Source organism: Ursus maritimus, unplaced genomic scaffold, assembly GCF_017311325.1.
Source record: "Ursus maritimus isolate PB19 unplaced genomic scaffold, ASM1731132v1 scaffold_18, whole genome shotgun sequence".
Lineage (NCBI taxonomy): Eukaryota > Metazoa > Chordata > Mammalia > Carnivora > Ursidae > Ursus > Ursus maritimus.
In genome coordinates, this window is record NW_024424230.1 from 46,239,235 (window position 1) to 46,261,199 (window position 21,965).

At 41.5% G+C, this 21,965-nt stretch overlaps 1 protein-coding gene across 13 annotated transcripts in view; it reads left to right on the forward strand.

The window, feature by feature from the left end:
* Positions 1–1,444: 1,444 nt before the first annotated feature.
* Positions 1,445–21,965, forward strand: part of TMEM241 (transmembrane protein 241) — a 107,298-nt gene continuing 86,777 nt past the window's right edge. For 12 of the 13 annotated variants that reach the window (XR_005835417.1, XR_005835418.1, XR_005835419.1 and 9 more), the window contains exons 1-3: positions 1,445–1,592; positions 5,645–5,691; positions 12,526–12,603. Coding sequence is in view for 10 of the 13 variants with exons in the window: in XM_040632650.1 (XP_040488584.1) it covers positions 1,521–1,592; positions 5,645–5,691; positions 12,526–12,603 (197 nt within the window). In the remaining 3 variants the exon portion in view is untranslated. The remainder of the gene's footprint in view (positions 1,593–5,644; positions 5,692–12,525; positions 12,604–21,965) is intronic. The other variant, XM_040632657.1, reaches the window with a different exon arrangement.

Consider the following 21,965-nt stretch of genomic DNA (forward strand, 5'->3'; position numbering starts at 1 on the left):
AATTCATTATTAAAAAGATTTGTTGGGGGAAAACCCCCAAAGGCATTATTTTATCTGTGCTCCCCTCTTTTTTTTTTTAATTCAACATTTATGGAGCACTTAGGGATCCATTATCAAAAAACAAATCAGTAACTATGACCCTTCGGTTTCAAAGATCTCAATTAACAATACGAGTAGTTAAATCTTTTTGTGTGTTTAAGTCTAACTCAATCTCATAAGCACCAGATTGTTTGACAATGTAAGACCTGATAATTTTATTTTCATTCAGTCTTAGTTTAGTTTGTTTTGTGAAACAGAATGATACAGCTTTGGAAAAATCAATGGCTTTGGCATGATCTATCAGCACTTTTGCTGCAATGTCAGCTTCTGTTTGCATGGTTCTTTCCTGTTCTGGTTGTTCCTGCTTGTTAAACAATTCTGTCAAAAAAATAAGTTAAGTAATAACTAGGAAATAACAGAGCCCGAACCTGTTCATGTACTAAAAGTGCTCAGAGAATATCAGGTAAGTACCAGCTATTGATTTCAAAGAAATTCTGTTAGGCAAAACTTTTCTTTGTAAGGACTATTTAGCTCTGAAGTAGGTTTCCTAAAATAATGTCAAGGGAAAATGACTTTTTAGTTTATTTATCTTTTATGTAGAGACAATACATCTAGTGATTGCTTGGACAATATAGTTTGATAAACAATTTTACACAGGGAATACAAATTTTAAAAAGTGAAGTTTTCCTAGGATGCAGGGTGTTTCCAAAATCTGTGTTTCTGCACGTGGTGGACACTTGCACCTCTAGCTCCTGACAAAGTCCATCAGCATGTTTCAGGTGTGTTAACGCCTATTTGCCAGAAGCCTAACTAGGTAAAATTTCCACCCTATATACTAGGAATAGGGGCAGTGCTTAAAAACTCTACTTTGGGGAGGATTTATTTTATGTAAATTTCAGCACACTGGAATATCTTCTCTTTAAAAAAAAAACAACTATACTCATTCTAGCTCTTCAGTGTTCCTTCTTTTAAAATAATAGTTTTCATTAACTTTTTGGTGTCGTCTGCAAAAGTAATACAGACTCAATGTAGAATATGGGGAAAATTCAGTAAAGCATCAACAACATTTTGGTACCATCGTTTAGAGACAGCGATGAACATTTTTCTTTAAACGGTAATTGGGTGTTGTGAAATGTTTTGTAAACTACAATTTTTCCTCGTCTACCATTTTTTACTTTTTTACAACGATTACTGTCCGTCCTTTCTCCACTGGCAGTCGCAGCCCCTGCCGGGCGAACTTACCCCCGCCGTCCGCCACCCCGACCTCCTGCGGCAACCAGAGGCCGCCTCGCCCAGAGTGCAGCTGCAGGGCGAGCGCGGGCCCCGGCCCTTTAAGAGGCAGGCGCCGAGGGGGCTGTCCCCGCGCCGATTGGCCGAGCTTGGAGCCACGTGGCTGTTCTGGCAGCAGAGGGGGCGGTCCAGCTCCCGGAGGCTGTCGCGGAACTCCCCCGGGGTCTCCGGGAAGAGGCGCGGGGTGACCGATGTGCGTGAGGAGGTGCCTGGCGGGCCTCACCTTTTGTACCTGCTACCTGGCTTCTTATCTCACGAACAAGGTGAGGGGGATGGGCGGGGGGTGGCAATGATTGCACGTGGGCGGTCTGGGTCCCCAAATCGTACGTGGAAGAGATGCAGCCTCCAGCTGTTTGTCTGATTTCTCGTGATGCTGGTGGAGAGGAAGCGGACTGTGTATGAAATCCTTATTTAGAAATAGGATTCGTTGGACTGTACTGGCCCTGTTTCCCGCACTGTAAAGCATCCCTTTACATCTCCTGGGACACCGAATATTTTAATTGGCAAATTCCCAGGAACTTAATTTTGGGTTTTGCATACTACTTTTAAGGGAAAGAAAGCAATTGGCTCTTGTTCTCTCGGGGAAGGAAGAGTAGAAGAAATCTGACAAATCCTGACTTCTTTCCTAAGACACACCCCTGCCCCAGAAACCCACAAGGTTCAGGAAGCTTTTAAACAGAAGAGATCAACCTATTTACATCTCCATCTTTCCCTCACACCACTGATTCCCAAGACTTTTTAAAAATATGTCTTCATCCCAGACACTTCCAGTATATTCAAGAGTTTTGTGTGGAATTATTTTTGAAAATAAAATATAAAGTTAATTTTATGTAAAGGAATGTCATGAAGCCCTTTTAATGAAAAGGCAGAAAAGCAGTGATACCATGTTTTTATCTTGTTAGGAGGGGGAAACTGGCCTTGGATTTGGTACCAGGCAGGAAAATGTTAGACCCCTGTAAGCTAGAGTGGGCCATCCCCTCCTGTTCTGGACATTGGGCTGGAAACCAAGACAAAGTGGTAATACCAGGCCCAGGACCACCTTCTCCCACTGTGGGGTCTCCCCTGCCCCCCCTCAAAGGCCCCAAACCCCTCTTGCTCTCTGGAAAAAAACTATTAACAAATAGCATTTCCTTATACCTTCTCTCTTAAAGTGAGTGGCTGTTTCAGTATACTCAGAGGACGCGCCAGAACCCTCCTTACCCCTGTCCAGGTGATTTGTAGTCCTGGTGAAGACCCATAAGTAGTACCTTCCTGGGAGGCAGTGATGGGTTTGCATCCTTTCTCCACTTAACTTGGTCTTTGGGGCTTTAATTTGTCTCAACCTAAGGTTTTTTAACTTTAAGATGGGATTAGCAAGTCCTCTTCAAAGAGTTGTTCTGAGGATTAATCGAAATGTTAGGTGTTTGGACAAGTGCCCAACATCATGGTAAATAAGGTAAGTGGTAATTACTCTAGAAGAAACAGAAGGAAGGAAAGACAATCTTTTGCTTATGGTATGACACAATAATTATTAGCTTTTAACAGACTTGTCTCTTCCTTATTGGACAAGTAGCTAAGCTAAAAGATTTATTTTAGCACCTTTTCCGGAATATGTGAATTTGCGAATTCCTGGCCTTTTCCTTTAACTATTCTAATTTGTCTAGTTAAACCTGATGAATATATTGGTAATGTTTCGCTTAAAAACCGAATGACCTTCCTTTTATCTCTCTATAATCATCAGAAGGGGAAGAGTGACAAGTCTTTCATGAAAATCCACGAGCAGTGGCATTGGTTAAGGAACAAACACAGTATCCAAGCAAAATAGTCCAGCAGCCAGATAGCATTTAGTTCACAGAAATTTATACCCCCTCTGGATGCACATTTGCATCTGTGGCATTATTTTTGTATTTATTGGGGTACCTCACCATTTTATAATCAATGTAATAAAGATAGTACCTTCCATGTGCATCATGCCTTAAAGTGCTAGATAAAAAGAAACCAAATTGTCATGTCTCTAGGAATATCTAATCTGAGTAATAGGAATCGTAGATTCCCAAGGACCCTCAGAGTTTAAACAATAAATCCTTTTCCATTTTCCACGATGGTTTGTAGTGCTTTGGTTCAGGGCTCTTGGAAGTGTCGGAGTAGATGGAAAGCAGAGGGATAACAGCAGAAGGCAGAGAGATGGGGGGAGGGGGGAGGAGGTTGTATAAAGGGGAAAGAAGAAGTAGAGTTAAAGAGTAGCAGAAAGCAGATGTGAGGCCCAGGTAGGGGTGGGAGAGGTAGTTCTTCACAATGGGACTCTGGTAGGGAGAGGTAGTTCTTCACAATGGGACTCTGGTAGGGACTTTGTAACTCTTAGATTATGCCCTTGTTTCAACCAGAACAGTCATGCTTCTTTCTGGCCTCCATAGCAGGTTGGCTTGGACCAAGTCAGGGCCAAATGAGAGAGGAGCTGTGCAGTGCCCTCCCCCCCTCCCCAGCATATAGCCTCTGTCAAATGAATTTGCTTTTCAATTAGTGAAGATTGTTTTGAGTTTACAGGACAGGATCTTCTCTTCCAGTTTTTAGAAAACTCTATGCTATTTTTTTTTATTTTCCTATTTCTCAGCGTAGTTTCCAGTTTACAGGACAGGATCTTCTCTTCCAGTTTTTAGAAAACTCTATGCTAGTTTTTTTTAATTTTCCTATTTCTCAGTGTAGTTTCCTCCTCAAACTATTTCCCTTTGTGTTTGTAAAAAAAAAAAAATTCACTAAAAAAATCTTGTCTATTTTAGTCTTATCACTTCTGGTGTTAAAAGAATGGTTGATTTGAGCTTGAGCAGCAAGTGTTGACCTAGTCTGAGTGGCATGTTGTTCCAGCGTGTAGGAGGTTCTGGCAGTAACGAGGCTTAGGGCCCAGGCAGCCACTGGTCCTTCTTCCCCTTGCAGCTATTAAGCCTTCAGCCTGGAGACAAAGTCCATGTATCTTCTCCTTTCAGAGGCTCCCAAATAGCTCCATCTTTTTCCTTGGGAAGCTCTCACCGCTGTTCCACCAAATAGCATTTTGCTCTGAGCAACACTGTTGAGTGACATGAAGAATTGCTGAAAGAATAAATATTAGGACTTAGATTCCATTTGTCAGAGATTTCTTTTTTCCCCTCTTCTTTAGCCAGGTGTGGTAAGAGCTTCAGCATTTTTCTGTCTACCCCCCAGTATCTATGACAAAGCGTGGCACACAATAAACTAAATAAACATTTACTATCTTCCTGAAGGTTGTTAAGGGTAATGTAGCAAATAGCCCAGACAGTCACTTTATCCTTTCTCTATCTCTGTTTTAGAATGAAAATATCAGGGAAGAGTGGGGAAGGGCATATGGAATTATGTGAATAATTCGATTTCAGAGAAGAAGAAGGTCCATCTCCAGTGAATATAGATCAGAGCACAGCAGTTAGTTGTAATTGTGACATTTAGGAGCCCATACGAGGAGGCCTATGTGTAGGCTAATCCATGGGAAAAAATAAGTATGTCAATTTGCCCAATACCAGTCCACTCTGTTTTCTAGATCATGTGAAGAAAAAGTAGAGTCCTTGCCTACAGGCTTTAACGGCTTTTAAACTTTACAAAAATTCTCAGTGTTCAATAGTAGGAAAAATAGGAAAAGACACCCAGAAAGACAAAACACAGTCCCCTCATTCATGAAGTGTTGCAAAAGACATACTAGAAATACAGGTTGCCCTTAGTCAGGCTGGTTTTACAAAATCCTTAAAATGGTAAAGCACAGAAAAAATTATGATGCCTAAGCAGAATTAGTTAAAAAAAATCTTTAGACTGCAAAAGCCAAATTCCCCCAAAAGGAAGAAAAATGAAGGAAATAAAGACTAAGGTGCAGTTCTTGTTTGAAGAGAAACAAAGAAGGGGGTTGGATTGTTAGGTACATTGGACGTGGATACCCTGAGAAAAGAGACTATGTCCTGTATTCTCCAGTTGCTGTGGTTGCAACATGGCACCTCTGGGGTCTGGAAGGAGGCTGAGTGGTTGGGCGTCCACAGCATCAGACCCAGCTGCTGTGCGTCCCAATTTGCTGAGGATCCCAGGTCCATTCCCCGACTGAGGTGGTCAGGCTTCTGACAATCCTGGGCAAAAACAGACCCACTCTTTTTAGTATGACTTGGAAGGTCTTTTTTTTTTTTTTTTTTTTAATTTTTGTCCAATGTGTGACATTTTGGGGGAAGGATAAAAACCTTTTTGAAACTTGAGTGTATTTCTGTTTCTTCAATAGGGATTTCTTTGATTATACAGTCAGTTTTTTCTTGATAATTTGAAAATGTCTGTTAATCTGGTATTTGTTTTTCAGTATGTCCTGTCTGTCTTGAAATTTACCTACCCTACATTATTCCAAGGGTGAGTATCTTTTACGTTCTTCATACACATTTGTGGGACATGTCCAACCAGCATCATTAGCTGTTCTTTAAAATATTTTTAGGGGTGCCTGGGTGGCTCAGTAGGTTAAGTGTCCGACTCTTGATTTCTGTTCAGGTCACGATCTCAGGATCATGAGATCGAGCCCCACTTTGGGCTCCTCACTCAACAGGGAGTTTGCTTAACATTCTTTCTCTTCCTCTCCCTCTCCCCCTCCCCCTGCTTGCGTGTGCTCTCTCTCTCTCAAATAAAGAAATATATCTTTAAAAAAATAAAATATTTTTAATGACTATATAGATTTTTTAATGAAATAGACATACTTTATTTAGCCATTCTATTAGGGGCATTTAAACTGTCCCATTTTGGGGGCATAAAAACAATGTTATCAGACATTTTTTATATTCAAATCTGTCAGATTTCTAGCTATTTCTTTGGGATAGATTCCTATATAAGAAATTTGGGTTAAAGAATATGAACTTCTTTAATATTCCTCCTTAATATTAAATTCTTTCCCAGAAATGTGTTACCAATTTACATTGTCTGTGAAAGTTTCTATAATATTGTATTCAAACCAAGACCGTTTTTTTTTCCCCTCTCTCTGATGATATCATGAGCCCCAAATGGTATCACATTGTTTTGTCTTACCATTTTTCATGAAGTTGGACCGTTTTCTTATTTGTATTACCCACTCGTATTGCTTTGTGCCTTTCCCCTTTTATTTTTACTGGGGTGTTAGTGTTTTTCTTAATTTAATGACTTCTTATTTTAAGAGTGCCAACCACTTGCCCATAATGTTTATTAGAAATTTCTTTTTTGGCAGTTTGTCCTTTGCCTTTTCATGTTGTTCATACTTGTTTTGATTATTCAAATATATTTTTAAGTGACATCATAGAGAATTTATTGCTAAAACGTAAGAAGGAAGCAACAGAGAGAACTACAGGTAAATCTAGCATGTGGTCTTATGATTGAAGAATACCATTCTTGGAAAAAAGGTAGAAGGAAAAAGGGGTGTGGAGCTAGGGCAATAGTGGAGATGTAGAAGCCGCACGGAGTGGTATGGCACTCACTTTTCCCTTCCTCACCTCATCCCCACTCAAGCTTTTTAATTAATTAATTAATTAAGTTAAGATTTATTCATTTGAGAGAGAGTGAGAGAAAGCATGACCGTGGGAGAGAGGAAGAGAAAGAGAAGGAGAGAGAAACTCAAGCCAACTCTGTGCTGAGGGCATAGCCTGACGCGGGGCTCGATCTCACGACCCCAAGATCGCCTGAGCTGAAACCAAGAATTGGATGCTCAACTGACTGCGCCACTTAGGTGCCCTCCATTCACGCTTTTTTAAAAAAATTGTTTTAGGGTGCCTGGATGGCTCCGTCGGTTGAGTGTCTACCTTCGGCCCAGGTCATGATCTCGGGGTCCTGAGATTGAGCCCTGCATCAGGTTCCCTGCTCAGTAGGGAGCCTGCTTCTCCCTCTCCCTTTGCCCCTCCCCCTGCTTATGCTTGCTGTCTCTCTCTGTTTCTCTCCCATATAAATAAATAAAATCCTTAAAAAATTGTTTTATTTTTATAGTGGACAAATATTGATGATTGTGATTGGTACCATTGCTTTAATGTTTATTCTTCTCCATCACAAGCTCATGTAGATATTTACCTATATTTCATTAAAGCTTTATTAAATTTTTAATCGTTGTCCATTTATTTAAATGTGTGGTGTAATGTGAGGAAATTATCTCTCCCCTAGTTTCACTTATACTAGCCCTATCTTTTTAAAAAAAGGTTTATTTCTTTATTTATTTGAGAGAGAGAGAAAGAGAGCATGAGTGGGAGGGGCAGAGGGTGAGGGAGAGAGAATCTGAAGCAGACTCGTGCTGAGCATGGAGCCTGATGCAGGGCTCGAATTTACAACCACAAGATCAAGAGTCGCATGCTCCACTGAGTGAGCCAGCCAGGCGCCCCATGTACTAGCCCTATATTTTATATTATATTGTATAATCCTTCCTTTTGCCTTTGGGTTGTTAATATCATATATCAAATATCATATTTTCTAGAGTCTATTTTTGAGTATTTGTCAATTTTTATGAAAAGGGGCTAGTGCTAAATTGTTTTAATTATTATAGCATTTAAATATGCCCTAAAGCAGGACATCCCTCATTCTTTAAAAAAAAAAAAAATTATACAAATGCAAACAAAAAAGCAGGGGTCATGATCTTTGCCAGCCAAGGTTCAGGACAACAAGCACTAAACATGTGAAGAAAGATGTGCTATGATGCTAAAGCGTGCAGTTCAAAATGAAAAGACAAGTTGTAAATGTCATGAAAAGACATTTTGGAGTGTGCCGTTCAAAACAAAAATAAAATAGGGGCGCCTGGGTGGCACAGCGGTTGAGCGTCTGCCTTCGGCTCAGGGCGTGATCCCGGTGTTCTGGGATCGAGCCTCACATCAGGCTTCTCTGATGTGAGCCTGCTTCTTCCTCTCCCACTCCCCCTGCTGTGTTCCCTCTCTCGCTGGCTGTCTCTATCTGTGTCAAATAAATAAATAAAATCTTTTAAAAAAATAAAATAAAATAAAATAGTGGTGAATATCTACCAGCCAAGCAATGGGGCAGGAATATCAGGAATACATAGAAACATACAAGTGATAGGAAATAAATTTGCCGCTATTTTTCCATGACAGTTCAATTGGACAAACAAAAAAGCTAGTGTCCGTGTGTGTATGTGTTTCTGTATATATATAAGCTAAATAATACAATTAATAGGTAAATATCAAACACTGCATCTGTAAAATAGAGACTATACCCTCTTCTCAAATGCCCAGGGAATATTCTCTATGAATAAAACAAGCAGTAATTTGCCCAAAGTAACAATTATACAATCTTAGTGCCCTAAAGCTAGGTTTTATTTTATTTTATTTTTTTAAAGATTTTATTTATTCATTTGAGAGAGAGTGAGCAAGAAAGAGAGAGCACGAGTGATGCAGAGAGGCAGAGGGAGAAGGGGAAGCAGACTCCCCACTGAGCAGGGAACCCAATGCAGGGCTCAAGCCCAGGACCCTGAGATCATGACCCGAGCCAAAGGCAGATGCTTTACTGACTGAGCCACCCAGGCGCCCCTAAAGCTAGAATTTAATATCAAAACCAAAAATCTCTATTTACAAATGATTCTTTGCTCATAAGAAAAATGTAATTAAAAACGATATTGAGGGGCACCTGGGTGGCACAGCGGTTAAGCGTCTGCCTTCGGCTCAGGGCGTGATCCCGGCGTTGTGGGATCGAGCCCCACATCAGGCTCCTCCGCTAGGAGCCTGCTTCTTCCTCTCCCACTCCCACTGCTTGTGTTCCCTCTCTCGCTGGCTGTCTCTATCTCTGTCGAATAAATAAATAAAAAATCTTAAAAAAAAAACGATATTGAAAAATCATATTTTGCCTATAGGATTTGTAAAATAAAATTTCAAAATTTGATAACACAGTGTTGGTGAAAATGTAGAAAACAGGTGCTCTCATATATGGATGGGTCTGGGGTGGCAAATTGGTACAGTATCTGTGAGTGACACTTTGGCAATATGTAACACTATTGCAACAGTTTGAGTCCTTCAATTCTGCAGTTCCACTTCCAGGAATTCATTTGAGAGGTTTCCTTGCACTTTTGTAAGTGAAATATGTACAAAAACGTGCATGTGAAACATTACTGCTCTGTGACAGCAAGCATTTTTAAATAACCTGATTTTCGTCTCTACAGAACCCATTACATAAATTATATTATATCCTTAATGGAATACTACTCAAATGTCAAAAATTAATAAGGACACTCTCAGGTATTGAAAAGAAAAGGTTTTCCAAATGCATTTAATGGGGGACAAAAGCAAGTCTGTTAACAGGGTAGCACAATAGCATCGTGTAGAAACGTGTGTTTTCCTTATTTAAGAAAAGGTGAAGAAACTACCAAACATGGTTACCCATAGGAAAGGGTGGAAACCGCAGAGAGTGGAGAGGCAAGGGAAGAAGACTTTCGAACACTTACTTTTTTATGCTTTTGGATTGTTGTACTTTATAGTATCACCAATATATTATTTCAAGGGAACTTCGGAATGACTTTGTCAAGTTTCTCCCCAATATTTCATAGGAAAACTTTAAAAAGTATTGTGTATGATTACATATACAGTAGTTCCCCCCCTTATCCACAGTTTCGCTTTCTGCGGTTTCTGTCACCCGTGGTCAGTTCGGTCTGGCAGTAGGTGATTCCCCTCTGACTTGTCGGAGGTAATGGTAGCCTAAGGCTATGTCAGAAATGCCTACATCACCCATCTCACTTCACCTCACCGTCTAGGCATTTATCATCTCGCAGCATGGCGAGAAGGGTGAATGCGGAGATTTTGAGAGAGAAACCACATTCGCATAACTTTTATTACAGTATATTGTTATAATTGTTCTATTTTATTATTGTTGTTAATCTTTACTGTGCCTAATTTATAAATTAACTTTATCATAGGTGTAGGAAAAAACATATATTCGGTTTCGGTACTATCTGCAGTTTCAGGTGTCCCCTGGGGGTCTTAGAATGCATACCCCACAAGTAAGGGGGGATCACTGTATTTCAGCCAATAAAACTGGGATATTGTTTTCTCTTTTAGTGAATAGGAATCATTCTCTGGTCCTGACTGTATTGCAGTTCTCTCCAGGTAGAGAGACTTAGGGAACTTAGGCGGGAAAGGAGGATCTCTACACCTGGATTGCTTTTTCCCCTCTGTATCCATGGATGGGTCAGAGTGAAGGTCCCTCCTCCAACAGATTGTAAGGTCTACAAATGGAAGAACTTTTTAAAAAAAATTTCTTTTGTCACTGGAGTATCCCCAGTGCTTAGGACAATGCCTGGCGTGTATGAGGTACACAGTAGGGCGGAGTAACTCATTCTACAAATGCTTATTGGGTGCATCCTGTGTCCCAGGCACTGTTCTAGACATGGGAGGGACATCAGTGGAGAAAGCAAAGATCCCTGCCCTCGTGCAGCCGGTCCCTTAAGTTTACTTGCAGTGAATGGTACCTCCCATCCAGTTGCCCGACTGAATAACTCCCAGAAACCTGGGAGTTGATTCCTTGGTCTCCTTCATCCCCAACATCTAGGTAACCACCAGGACCTCCTAAACATCTTCAGAATCTGTCCACCTTCTTCAACCAAATTGCCCCTTCCTGGGCCACTGTTACCTGTCACATTACTGTTGACATTTTGAGCTAGGTCCCCTTGGTTATGGGGCTGTCCTGCATATTGTAGGATGTTTGGCAGCATCCCTGGCTACGACTCACCAGATCCCAGTAGCAGCCCATCCCTCCCCCACGCCTAGTTGTGACAACCAAAAATGTCTCTAGATACTGCCGAATGTCCCCTGGGGGAAAAACCATATGGTTGAGTACCACTGCTCTAGATTACGCTGTTGGAGGGCATGACCCCTATCTGTCTGCCCTGCTTGGCTGGGTCAGTGGCGGTTTCACAAAGGAGGCATAAAAACTGGATCTTATAGGATGAGCAGGTGTTCACCGACACAAGGGGATGGCAGAATATGATGGGTTCAAGAGGACAGCACATGGAAACTCTTAGAAGTATGAAATGACCTGGCACATTCCCGAGGCTGCGGACTGTTTAGTATGGCTGGAATGTCACTGCCCATAGCAAGCGGACGGGAGCTGGTCCTGGAAAGGGGAGACTGGAAGTCTGGGAAGGCTTGTGTGTCACACGCAAGTGACTTTATCCTGTAGGCCAGCAGTTCTCAACTGTTATGTCACAACACACGAGCGTGTTGTAATCACTTCCGAGGTGGGGTGTCTCAAGTCATAAAATAAGGTTTTGAAGTCTATGAATGACTCACCTAAGATAAAGCAATTAGAGTGAAACAAGGGGAAGTTATGCCTTTAGTCCCCTCTCACTCATTTTGAACTTTGCTGTGCTTTGTGCAGTGGGAGGGGCAGGGATGCATAATTTACAGCCTGGGCTCCCCCTGAGCTCTGCATGCTAAAGAAGTGCATCTCACATGAGCTGGTGGCCCCTGGTGTGTTGTGGCAGAGAAGAGGTTGGGAGTTGCTGCTGGCCACCTGGGAAGAATCCACCACTTTTAAAATGAGCGAGTGGCAAAATTAAGTTTGCATTCTAGAACAAGCCCGGTAGCTGCAAGGTAGAGAATGGATGTTGCGGGACCATCCTAGGGATAGGGACACCAGTTAGGGGACCGATGCTGGGTTCAGGTGCGCCATGATGGGAGTCTGCATTAGGCAGAGGCAGAGGGATCAGGAGGAGAAGGCATGGCACTTAAGAACTGTTATGGGGATTATGTGCAATAGCATTTTGTGAGCAGATGAGGGAGGTGACTGAGGAGGAAGGGCTAGAATGACATCTGGGCTCTGGTTTGGTTGTTTAGGGATAGGGGCAATAGATCAGGATGGGGAAGGGAAGTTCAAGGTAATGTTTAGGCAAGTTATCATTGAGAGTTTGTGGGTATTAGGGTGGCAGTATCCAGGTGAGCACAGGGCTTTGGGAATCATCAGTGCAGGGCAACGGGAGAAGCAGGGACTGTGGGTGAGATTGTTTGGGGAAAAGTTTAGAATAAGAGAAGAATATTAGTGTCAGCACTGAACAGTACAGCTGGACTTGAGAATAGTACGGGTTGAGAAGGAGGGATCAGGAACTGGGATGCCAGTTGGGAGAGACTGGGAGGAAAGAATTATAGGAAGGCTTCGGTGTGTATATTTGTGTCAGCCAATGAGTCTGCCGGGGCTGTATGGTGTTTGAGACTATAGCACTCTCAAATTCACATTGGTCTGTATCCTTTGCAGGTGGCAGACATTAATTGGTGGACTTCTGCTTCATGTGTCATGGAAACTGGGCTGGGCTGAAATCAACAGCAGTTCAAGGTAGAACAACCAACCTCTTCTCGCTCAATTCATGATTCATACCCTGCATTCTTTTCACATTATTTCATTTCTCCTGGTGTTATGTTGGGAAACACAGATATTTATTTGAGTTGCATGATCTCTTAGTTCCCTTCTAACCTTGAGATTTTAGTGCTTTTATAATGATATAGAACTCAAGAAGTGTTTTCCTGGTTAGTTACTAAAATAACACTAAAATTAATTATTAATTGGGCTTTGTTGTAGATCATGAGAGTGAGGGAATGAGTTTCTGAATCAACTTCAAATTTTTTTTGGTAAATTTTTAATTTTTAAATTATTTACTACTTTACAGAACAGTTAGAAATACTACAAAGAACTTCCATACCCTTTACTCATGTTCCTCAATTATTATTTTACCTTACCTCTCCCACCATTTGCTCTTGAGATAAATATATTTATATTTTTCCCCCTGAACTATCTGAGAGTAAGATGCAGATTGGAGAGTAAAATGCCTCTTTTCTTTACTTCGAAATTCTTTAGTGTGTATTTTCTTTCTTTAAAAAAGATTTATTTATTTGAGAGAGAGAGAGCACGCAAGCGCACAAGCGGGAGGGGCAGAGGAAGAGGGAGAGGGAGAATCTCAAGCAGACTCTGTGCTGAGCGTAAAGCCCAATGCGGGGCTCGATCTCATGACCCCGAGGTCACAACCTGAGCCAAAACCAGGAGTCAGTTGCCCAACCAACTGCACCCCCAGGCACCCCTTTCATGTGTATTTTCTAAGAGCAAGGGTACTTTCTTATGTGACTACAACTCAGTAATCAAAATCAGGAAATTAATATTGATGTAATACTATTATCTCATCTCCAGACCAAATTCATATTTTTCCAGTTTTCTCAATAATGTCCTTTATTACCTTCCTCACCCTCCGATTCTGATCCAGGGTCCAGTTCACATCACACATTACATTAGTTGTTACGAATCTATTAAGACAACTTGTTGAATAGATTTAAAAGAAATCTCAAAGACCTCACATTTTTCAGGCAAAATTATAATCTGAATTGGCTATCCACTCCTGCCTCACCTAGATAAATTCTCATGATTCTTCTAGACATCATGCCTCACCTGAAATGATGTATAAAATGAAAAGCAAATGAAGCCAAGGTTTATATGGACAAGGTAAACAGCCCTACTGAACCATCAGGTCATTCACCTTCACCTGTATAACATCCTCACCTTCATAAAATCAAGATACTTTTGGGATTTTATATGTGATATTAAGCAGAGGGCTTACTTTATACTCCATTGTTATGGTAGATGGTTCAGTGAGAACTGGGTCTTCATTTAAAGAAATAGTACCCCCTGATTCCATAAGGCCTGTGATTGTTCCTATATTTAGTTAAATAATGAAGTATCCTGATTCCCAATGGTTCAGTTTATTCCTTCACAGAAGCAAGAGACTAGACTAGAATGAAGGAACTGTCAGATTGGGGACTGGGGTCCACTCGTGCTCATGAACATGGGTCCTCTACTCTGTTTAAGTGTTCCTGATAATTATCTTATAATTTCTGATGTGAATTGTTTACTTCATAATCGTCTTTTAAACATGACTTTAATACAAATGTAGTGATCCGGAGGGGCACCTGCACCCCAGTGTTTATAGCAGCAATGTCCACAATAGCCAAACTATGGAAAGAACCCAGATGTCTATCAACAGGTGAATGGATAAAGAAGATGGGGTATATATTCAATGGAATACTACTCAGCCATCAAAAATGAAATCTTGCCATTTGCAATGATGCGGTTGGAACTAGAGCAAAATAAGTCAGTCAGAGAAGGACAATTATCATATGATCTCACTCATATGTGGAGAATTTAAGAAACAAAACAGAGGATTACAGGGGAAGGGAGGGAATAATAAAACAAGACAAAATCAGAGTTGGAGACAAACCATAAGAGACTCTTTTTTTTTTTATTTAAAGATTTTATTTATTTATTTGACAGAGATAGAGACAGCCAGCAAGAGAGGGAACACAAGCAGGTGGAGTGGGAGAGGAAGAAGCAGGCTCATAGCGGAGGAGCCTGATGTGGGGCTCGATCCCACAACGCCAGGATCACGCCCTGAGCCGAAGGCAGACGCTTAACCACTGTGCCACCCAGGCGCCCCGCATAAGAAACTCTTAATCATAGGAAACAACTGAGGGTTGCTGGAGGGGAGGGGGTGGAGGGGCTGGGGTAACTGGGTGATGGGCATTAAGGAGCGCATGTGATATAATGAGCACTGGATATTATATAAGACTGATGCATCGCTGAACTCTACCTCTGAAACTAATAATACTCTCTTTCTAAAAAAAAAAAAACAAAACCCAAAACCCCCAAAACATTACTTTAGCCATGTTTTCTTAAAAGCTATGCTATTGGTTCATACTTTATTTATTTATTTTTTTAAAGATTTTATTTATTTATTTGACAGAGATAGAGACAGCCAGCGAGAGAGGGAACACAAGCAGGGGAGTGGGAGAGGAAGAAGCAGGCTCATAGCAGAGGAGCCTGATGTGGGGCTCGATCCCATAATGCCAGGATCACGCCCTGAGCCGAAGGCAGACGCCTAACCGCTGTGCCACCCAGGTGCCCCTGGTTCATACTTTAAAAAAATTTCTGTGGAAAAATATACGTAATATAAAATTTACCATTTTTAAACAATGTTTAAGTGTACAATTCAGTGGCATTAAGTGCATTCACGGTGTTGTGCACCCATCACCACCATCCATTTGCAGAACTTTTCCATCATCCCAAACAGAAATTTCATAACAAACAGTAACTCCCATCCTGCCTTCCCCTCCCTCCAGCCCCCGGTAACCACTGTTCCACTTTCCATCTCTGTGAGTTTGCCTACTCTAGGCACCTCACTTCAGTGGAAGCATATAGCATTTGTCCTTTCGTGACTCATTATTTCACTTCCTGTCCTCAGAATTGTCACAAGCGTCAGGATCTCCTTCTTCTTTAAGGCTGAATAATATTCCGTTGTATGGATGCACCGCACTTTGTTTATCCATCCATCCGTTGATAGAATTCTTCTGCCTTTTGGGGGAGCGGAAGGAGGAATGACTCATAGAACTGGGTGACGTCAAAGATTCTCAGGTTCTTTCCCTGGAAGAAGTGATCCTCCAAGAGTGGAAATTTGAGACCCACTAGACACTGCTGTCCCTTGAACTTGCGTGATGCTAGGTTCTACCCATTGCAGACGTGTGGTCATGCCCCCGTTTAGTCCCCCTGCTGATTCTCAGAGGTCTTCTCACTTCTATCTCCTGGACTTTCCTAGGTGGCTTCGCAGCCTTTACACACGATGTTAGCTCAGTTCAGCTCCTGTCAAAGATCATAGCGTCTTAGTTTGTAGTGGGTCTTGTGCTTAGTAACTGCTGGTACAGCTCAGGATTTCCAGTTGCCACAGGCACTTGGCAAAGGCGAGTTACCAGATGGCTGGCAGCAAGGACCCAGCCCGGTGTTCCTTTGTGTGTGCCTGGCTACGTTTGTGTTTGCTGTGGTTGCTGTTTCCTCCTGGGCTCGGCTTTCTGTTTGTATTGGTAGCGAACCGAAGCCCAGCTTTGCTCTGTGACTGTGCACGTGGGTGGAGATAGCAGAGGTTAGACTCTACTAAAAATGAAAAAAACAGCAGCAGGCAGACAGCTTGGAGTCCCCGAGGTCGTCGTGGAGTTGGGATTGTACCAGTGGGGCTGATGGGTGGTCCCCAAATCGCTGTCTAATAACATACACCAGGAGCACTCCTTTAGACTCCTGATAGCCTGGAGTGTAGCAGAATCCCGGATTCCCTCTTAAAACAAGTCACAGAACCTAATACCATAGTTCCTACTTTGCAGAGAGGCCCTATCTGCTGTGTCGGTCAGTCTCTGGCCACGTCATGTATTGACTCCATTGAGTGACCCGATGGGATCAATCTTCTCCAGGAGGTTTACTCAGCAACCAGTTCAAGTGTTGGATGATGCCCTGAGGCCTTCTGTCTTGGGGAAGATAGCACTGGTTTTTAGGCACCAGTTTGTCCTTATATGGCAGCTACTGCCACTGCCAAACCATTGCAAAATGTCGAAGTGATTTTTCTAGCAGATGTTGAAGTCCTGTGCTGTAGGCTGTTTCCAGAACGTGATCCAGAACACTGTGACTGGACATCTGGCAGTGAGACCACGGCATTCTTTACTAGATTCTCGAACCATTGCTTATAGAATCAGGTGTGATTTCATTGGAGACTTTACACACCATCCTCTGGTTCCTTTATTACCAGACTACATGTTTACATAAAGACATCTGGAAAGTACTTTTTAATGTACTTAATACTTTTTGTTCACTCTACCTAAGATGGCAAATTATTAACTCCCACGTTTTCAAGTATGAGAAGTTCTAAGTTAATAATTCTATGTCACAATACCTTTGTGACAGAAAAAAGCCCCACTCCTTAATTTTCCATTGGGAATCTTTGCTGGAGAACTGCAAACAATTTCTTTGATAAAACCTTCAAATTAACTCAGGCCTGTCCCTAAAGAAATGAACAGTGAGCAAATCAATTAGGATAGTTCTTTTTATGATTGATTATTTGTTTTTAAATGAGATAGCTCGCCTTCATCAAAGCTACTGGTAGTTGGAATTTCTCAAAAATGTTTTAATGTGTTGGCATTTCATTTTGAATGACTCTTATAGTTTTATGAACAGTTACCTTTGCTCACAGAGGAAAGTTAGCACTCAAATTCTTGTGTTTTTGATATTTTTTCCCTGTTGCTTTTTTTCTCCAGAGGAATGCTTTATGTATCTATGTAGGAATTACTTTTTGGGAATAATAAAACCAGCTTTCAAAGCATTCTCAGGAAACATATGGAGAACCACTGAAGGGACATAATATTGAATAAAATCTGATTGGTGTTGGTGTGGTGATGATAGTAGTTCTCAGAAGAGTCCACGAGGCCAGAGATGGTAGAAGGACAGGATTTTTTTTCCAGCTTTATTGAGGTGTAATTGTTAAAGAAAATTGTAAGATATTTAAAGCATACATTGTGGTAATACGGTATAGGTGGCCCGTGGGCCATAGTTCGCTGACTCTTGTTCTAAGTTATGCTTTGTGGAAAACTGTATCATCACAGTGTTCTTGAGTTCAAGTAATATTAGGGCTGAGCTTTGTCAAGGGAGTTGACCCTCTGTGAGTCAGAGGAAGAATAAATAATGAAGGAGGAAAGGTCTAAGAATAGTAGGAAAAAGGGAGAATAGTGAGTAAGATTCTTGGAGGACCATATTCACCAATAATGGACCCCCCAAAATGAAATCTAGGCATCTGCTCTAAGTGGGGAGTTAATATACGTAGAAGTCAAAAGAAGAAGAGGAAGAAGAGGGGAGGAGGAGTAGAATATATGCAGAAGTCCTTGTAAACTGTAAAGCAAATATTGACTACAGTTGTGCGGTATTACTGTTTTAGGCAATTCCAGCAGTCTTCATGAACCCTGTATGTTGGTGGCTTGGTATCTTTATGTTTGAAAACTGTTTTTAGTTCCACTAGGTGTCAGCACAATGCAGAGAATTTTTAAAGAACTTGGCTCAAGGAGCCCATCAGGCAGCCATGAACAGATAAACTTCTGAGTGTTTTGAGGGAGCAGATGTTCCTTCCATAATGCATGCTCTATTTGAAAAACAAGTGATTTAATTTAATTAGCCTTCATCTCGATAACAACAGCTTTATAATTCATGGCAACAGACTATCGTTAGCTTCTTATAAAATGCTTTTTTTTTTTTTTAAAGATTTTATTTATTTATGTGACAGAGAGACAGCCAGCGAGAGAGGGAACACAGCAGGGGGAGTGGGAGAGGAAGAAGCAGGCTCATAGCGGAGGAGCCCGATGTGGGACTCGATCCCGGTACGCCGGGATCACGCCCTGAGCCGAAGGCAGACTCTTTAACGACTGCGCTACCCAGGCGCCCCTAAAATGCTTTATTGATCAGGGTTCTTAGGGACCGGAGAGTGTGCACAAGCAAAGAAACAAACCAGCCCAAGACTCAAACAAGATGCAATACTTGTGCCTACAAATCATGTAAGAGAAACTATGTTATCACCTCAATTTTCAAACCAGACCCCGTGGCAAATAGTCCTCTCCCCCTAGGAGTTGCTGTGAGATCCCTCCCTACGCACGCAGATACACATGCTCACTGGCTTAGCAGCTCCCCAAAGGTCCTCCTACCACAGAGACCCGAGATTCTTCCAGGACTACCTGAGGATTTAATTCCATCTTGCCTCCTTTGTTGGCACATAGGACAACGAAAGAATAAACTAGCACGGGAGGCCCAGATGGTGCCACCTTATAAATGATAGATGGAGAAAATGTACCTCGTTTGTTCCTAATGTGCAGGTATTTGGCTATTGTAGAATCTTAGAGGTGCAGTGGAAGATTATATATGTTATGTATAAATAATACATCAATATAAATATCTAAATATAATATTACATATAAAATAATATATTTATATAGATATACATTTATATGCTATATAAAAATATAAATATATTAGCTATATAAATAAATATATATTAATAAAAATATATTATCTTTATATATACATATATATATATGTATATAAAGATAAGCAATATTAGCTTGGGCTGCTATAACAAAAATACCAGAGATTGGGTGGCTTAAACAGCAAACATTGATTTCTCAGTTCTGGAGGCTGGGAGGTCTGAGATCAGGGTGCCAGCATGGTTAGGTTCTGGTGAGGACCTCTTCTTGTTTATCTTGTTGTATCCTTCATAGTGGAGAGGGAGAGGGAAGGAGGAAGGAAGAAAAAGAGAGGGAGAAAGCCAGGTCTGTCTGTTTTAAAGGGCACTAATCCCATCATGAGGGCTCCACCCTCATGACCTTATAACTTCCCAGAGGCCCCACCTCCAAATACATCACGCTGCGGGTAGGATGTCAACATCTGAATTTTGGGGGAACACAAGCACGTAGCCCATGGCAGAGGGTAGAGTCAGGGTGAGTTCTCCGGAAGGTGATTTTGTAACCAGTTCTGCACTTCGATGCATGCATCTTTGAACAACAACTCCCCTTCAGGGAATTTATCCTCATACTGCAAAAACATGGATATGAAAAGGGAATGCGTTCAAGGAAAACTATTACAGCATTAGAATACTAAAAAGAGGATTAGCTTCCATGTCCAGCAATAGCCTATTATTCGGTTGTTGATAAATTGGTGATGAGTTTTTGCAAGGGAAAGATGTTAAGCAGATTACGGGACAACGCGGACAGTGGAATCCCATTTTCACGGCAGTGTTCATATACTTGCATGTACCGACACTGGAGGGAGGGACACCTGGCAAGGTAGTAACAGTGGTTATCTTTGGGAAGTGGGATGGTCATTGTAATGTTTTTCTTGATTATCTGTATTTTGAAAATTTTCTAGCATGGATAAGTACAACTTTTTAATAAGAAAACAAGATAAATTATTATAGAAAAGAAAGTGACCGCCTCCATGCCAAGTTTCTGAGTTCATGCCTTTTGAAGAAAACATGTTTGTTTATTTTTCACTGCAGTTTTCCGTTGTCCCAGTTAGAGGTTACAACATGATTATTAGAAATGTCCATCGTTTATTGTTAGAAGTTCCCATTAGGGCCATTTCAAAGAGACAAATGGCAGGAGGTAGGTATTTTTTACTTTCATCCCTGCCCTTAAAAACCTAGTAGCTGTAAGCACCAGCAGTTCTGTTCAGAGCAAAGTCTCTGAAGGGCTTCAGAAAAGCGCAGGAAGAAATGTGAATTAGGGTCATGCCTGGAGTTTTCTGGTGTGTTTTGTGGCTGTTGTTTTTCCCCTGTATCAATCTAGAGAAAGAAGGAAAAATCTTTTTTTTTTTTAAGTTAAAAGTAATACATGATGATTCCTTCAAATATTTGAGCGTCTAGCATATATACCAGACGTTGTTCTTCGGGCAGGGGGGTAGGTACACAGTGAACAAAACAGACAAAAATCCTTGCCCTCATAGAGCCTCCCTTCTCATTGGGATAGACCGACAAGAAACGAAGTAAAATGGAAGTATATGAGGTGTCAGACGGCAGTAAGTGCAGAGAAAAATGAAGCCAGGTAGGGAGCAGGCAGGTATGTGTGTGTGCCTGAGGGCGTTCTAGTGCGTGGAGTGGGGGGTTGTTACTTGACTCTGTGGATAAGATGACTTTGGAGCAGACGATGTCTCAATATGTGAGAGAGTGGGCCATGCACGTGTCTGGAGGGAGAGAGTTCCTGGCGGGAAGGCAATAGTAAACCCTGAGGTGCTTGGCACACTTGATGACCCACAATGAGGCCAGAATGCAGCTCTATTTTCCTTGTAAGTGAAAACATCTTTGTGGATAACTTTAACTACCTTTAACTATTGTATACAGTATGCATATTTTTAAAGCTTTCGATAAGTGTAGCAAGTAGTGTGTATGTGCATATATGTGTATAACTTTTCACATGTTTATTGGCTCTCTGTATTTTTTTTTAAAGATTTTATTTATTTATTTGACAGAGAGAGAGACAGCTAGTGAGAGAGGAAACACAAGCCGGGGGAGTGGGTGAGGAAGAAGCAGGCTCCCAGCGGAGGAGCCTGATGTGGGGCTCGATCCCAGAACGCCAGGATCATGCCCTGAGCCGAAGGCAGACGCCACCCAGGTGCCCCTGGCTATCTGTATTTCTTAAGTATGCGTGTGAGAGAGAAACACATATACACATACACACACACACACACACACACACACACACACACACCTGGTTTTGCCCACTATTTTTCTTTGTCGAGCTGATTTTTTTTTCTTACTGAATTGTAAACACTCATTATACATTAAGAATATGAAATTCCAGCCTGTTTTATACGTTGCCAGTAGTTTTTCCTAGGTCCTTAATCATCTCTTGATTTCTTTATGGTGTTTTTTGGGCCAGTGCATTTTATGTAGGTGGATTTATCAATCTTCGCTAGAGGCTTCTGTCTTTGGAGTTATGTGTAGAAAAACCCAGAACATTTATTGAGTGTTGTTGTGCCATGCACTGCTCTGGACTTGTGCCTTCTTCTGCCCCCACACCTAGTGACCTAGGTGACCCCTAGATACCTCCAGCCCTAGATGACCTGACCTAGAAGAAAGGGCATAGCCCAGGGAAATGTGTGAAGTTTGTCCATCCCTTAGAGCTCTTGGCTAAAGTTAGTCAGCTAACTGCTGGAACATTCCTTGGCAGTGAAGAGAGCTGATTATAATTCCCAAAGATTTGGGTAACCATGTGCATGTTAAAAGGTTATACTCTTCAGTGCCCAGAACCAGGTGTGATTTCCATCGCTTCCTGCTCTATCTCCCTGGAAAATAATCCTCCATTTTA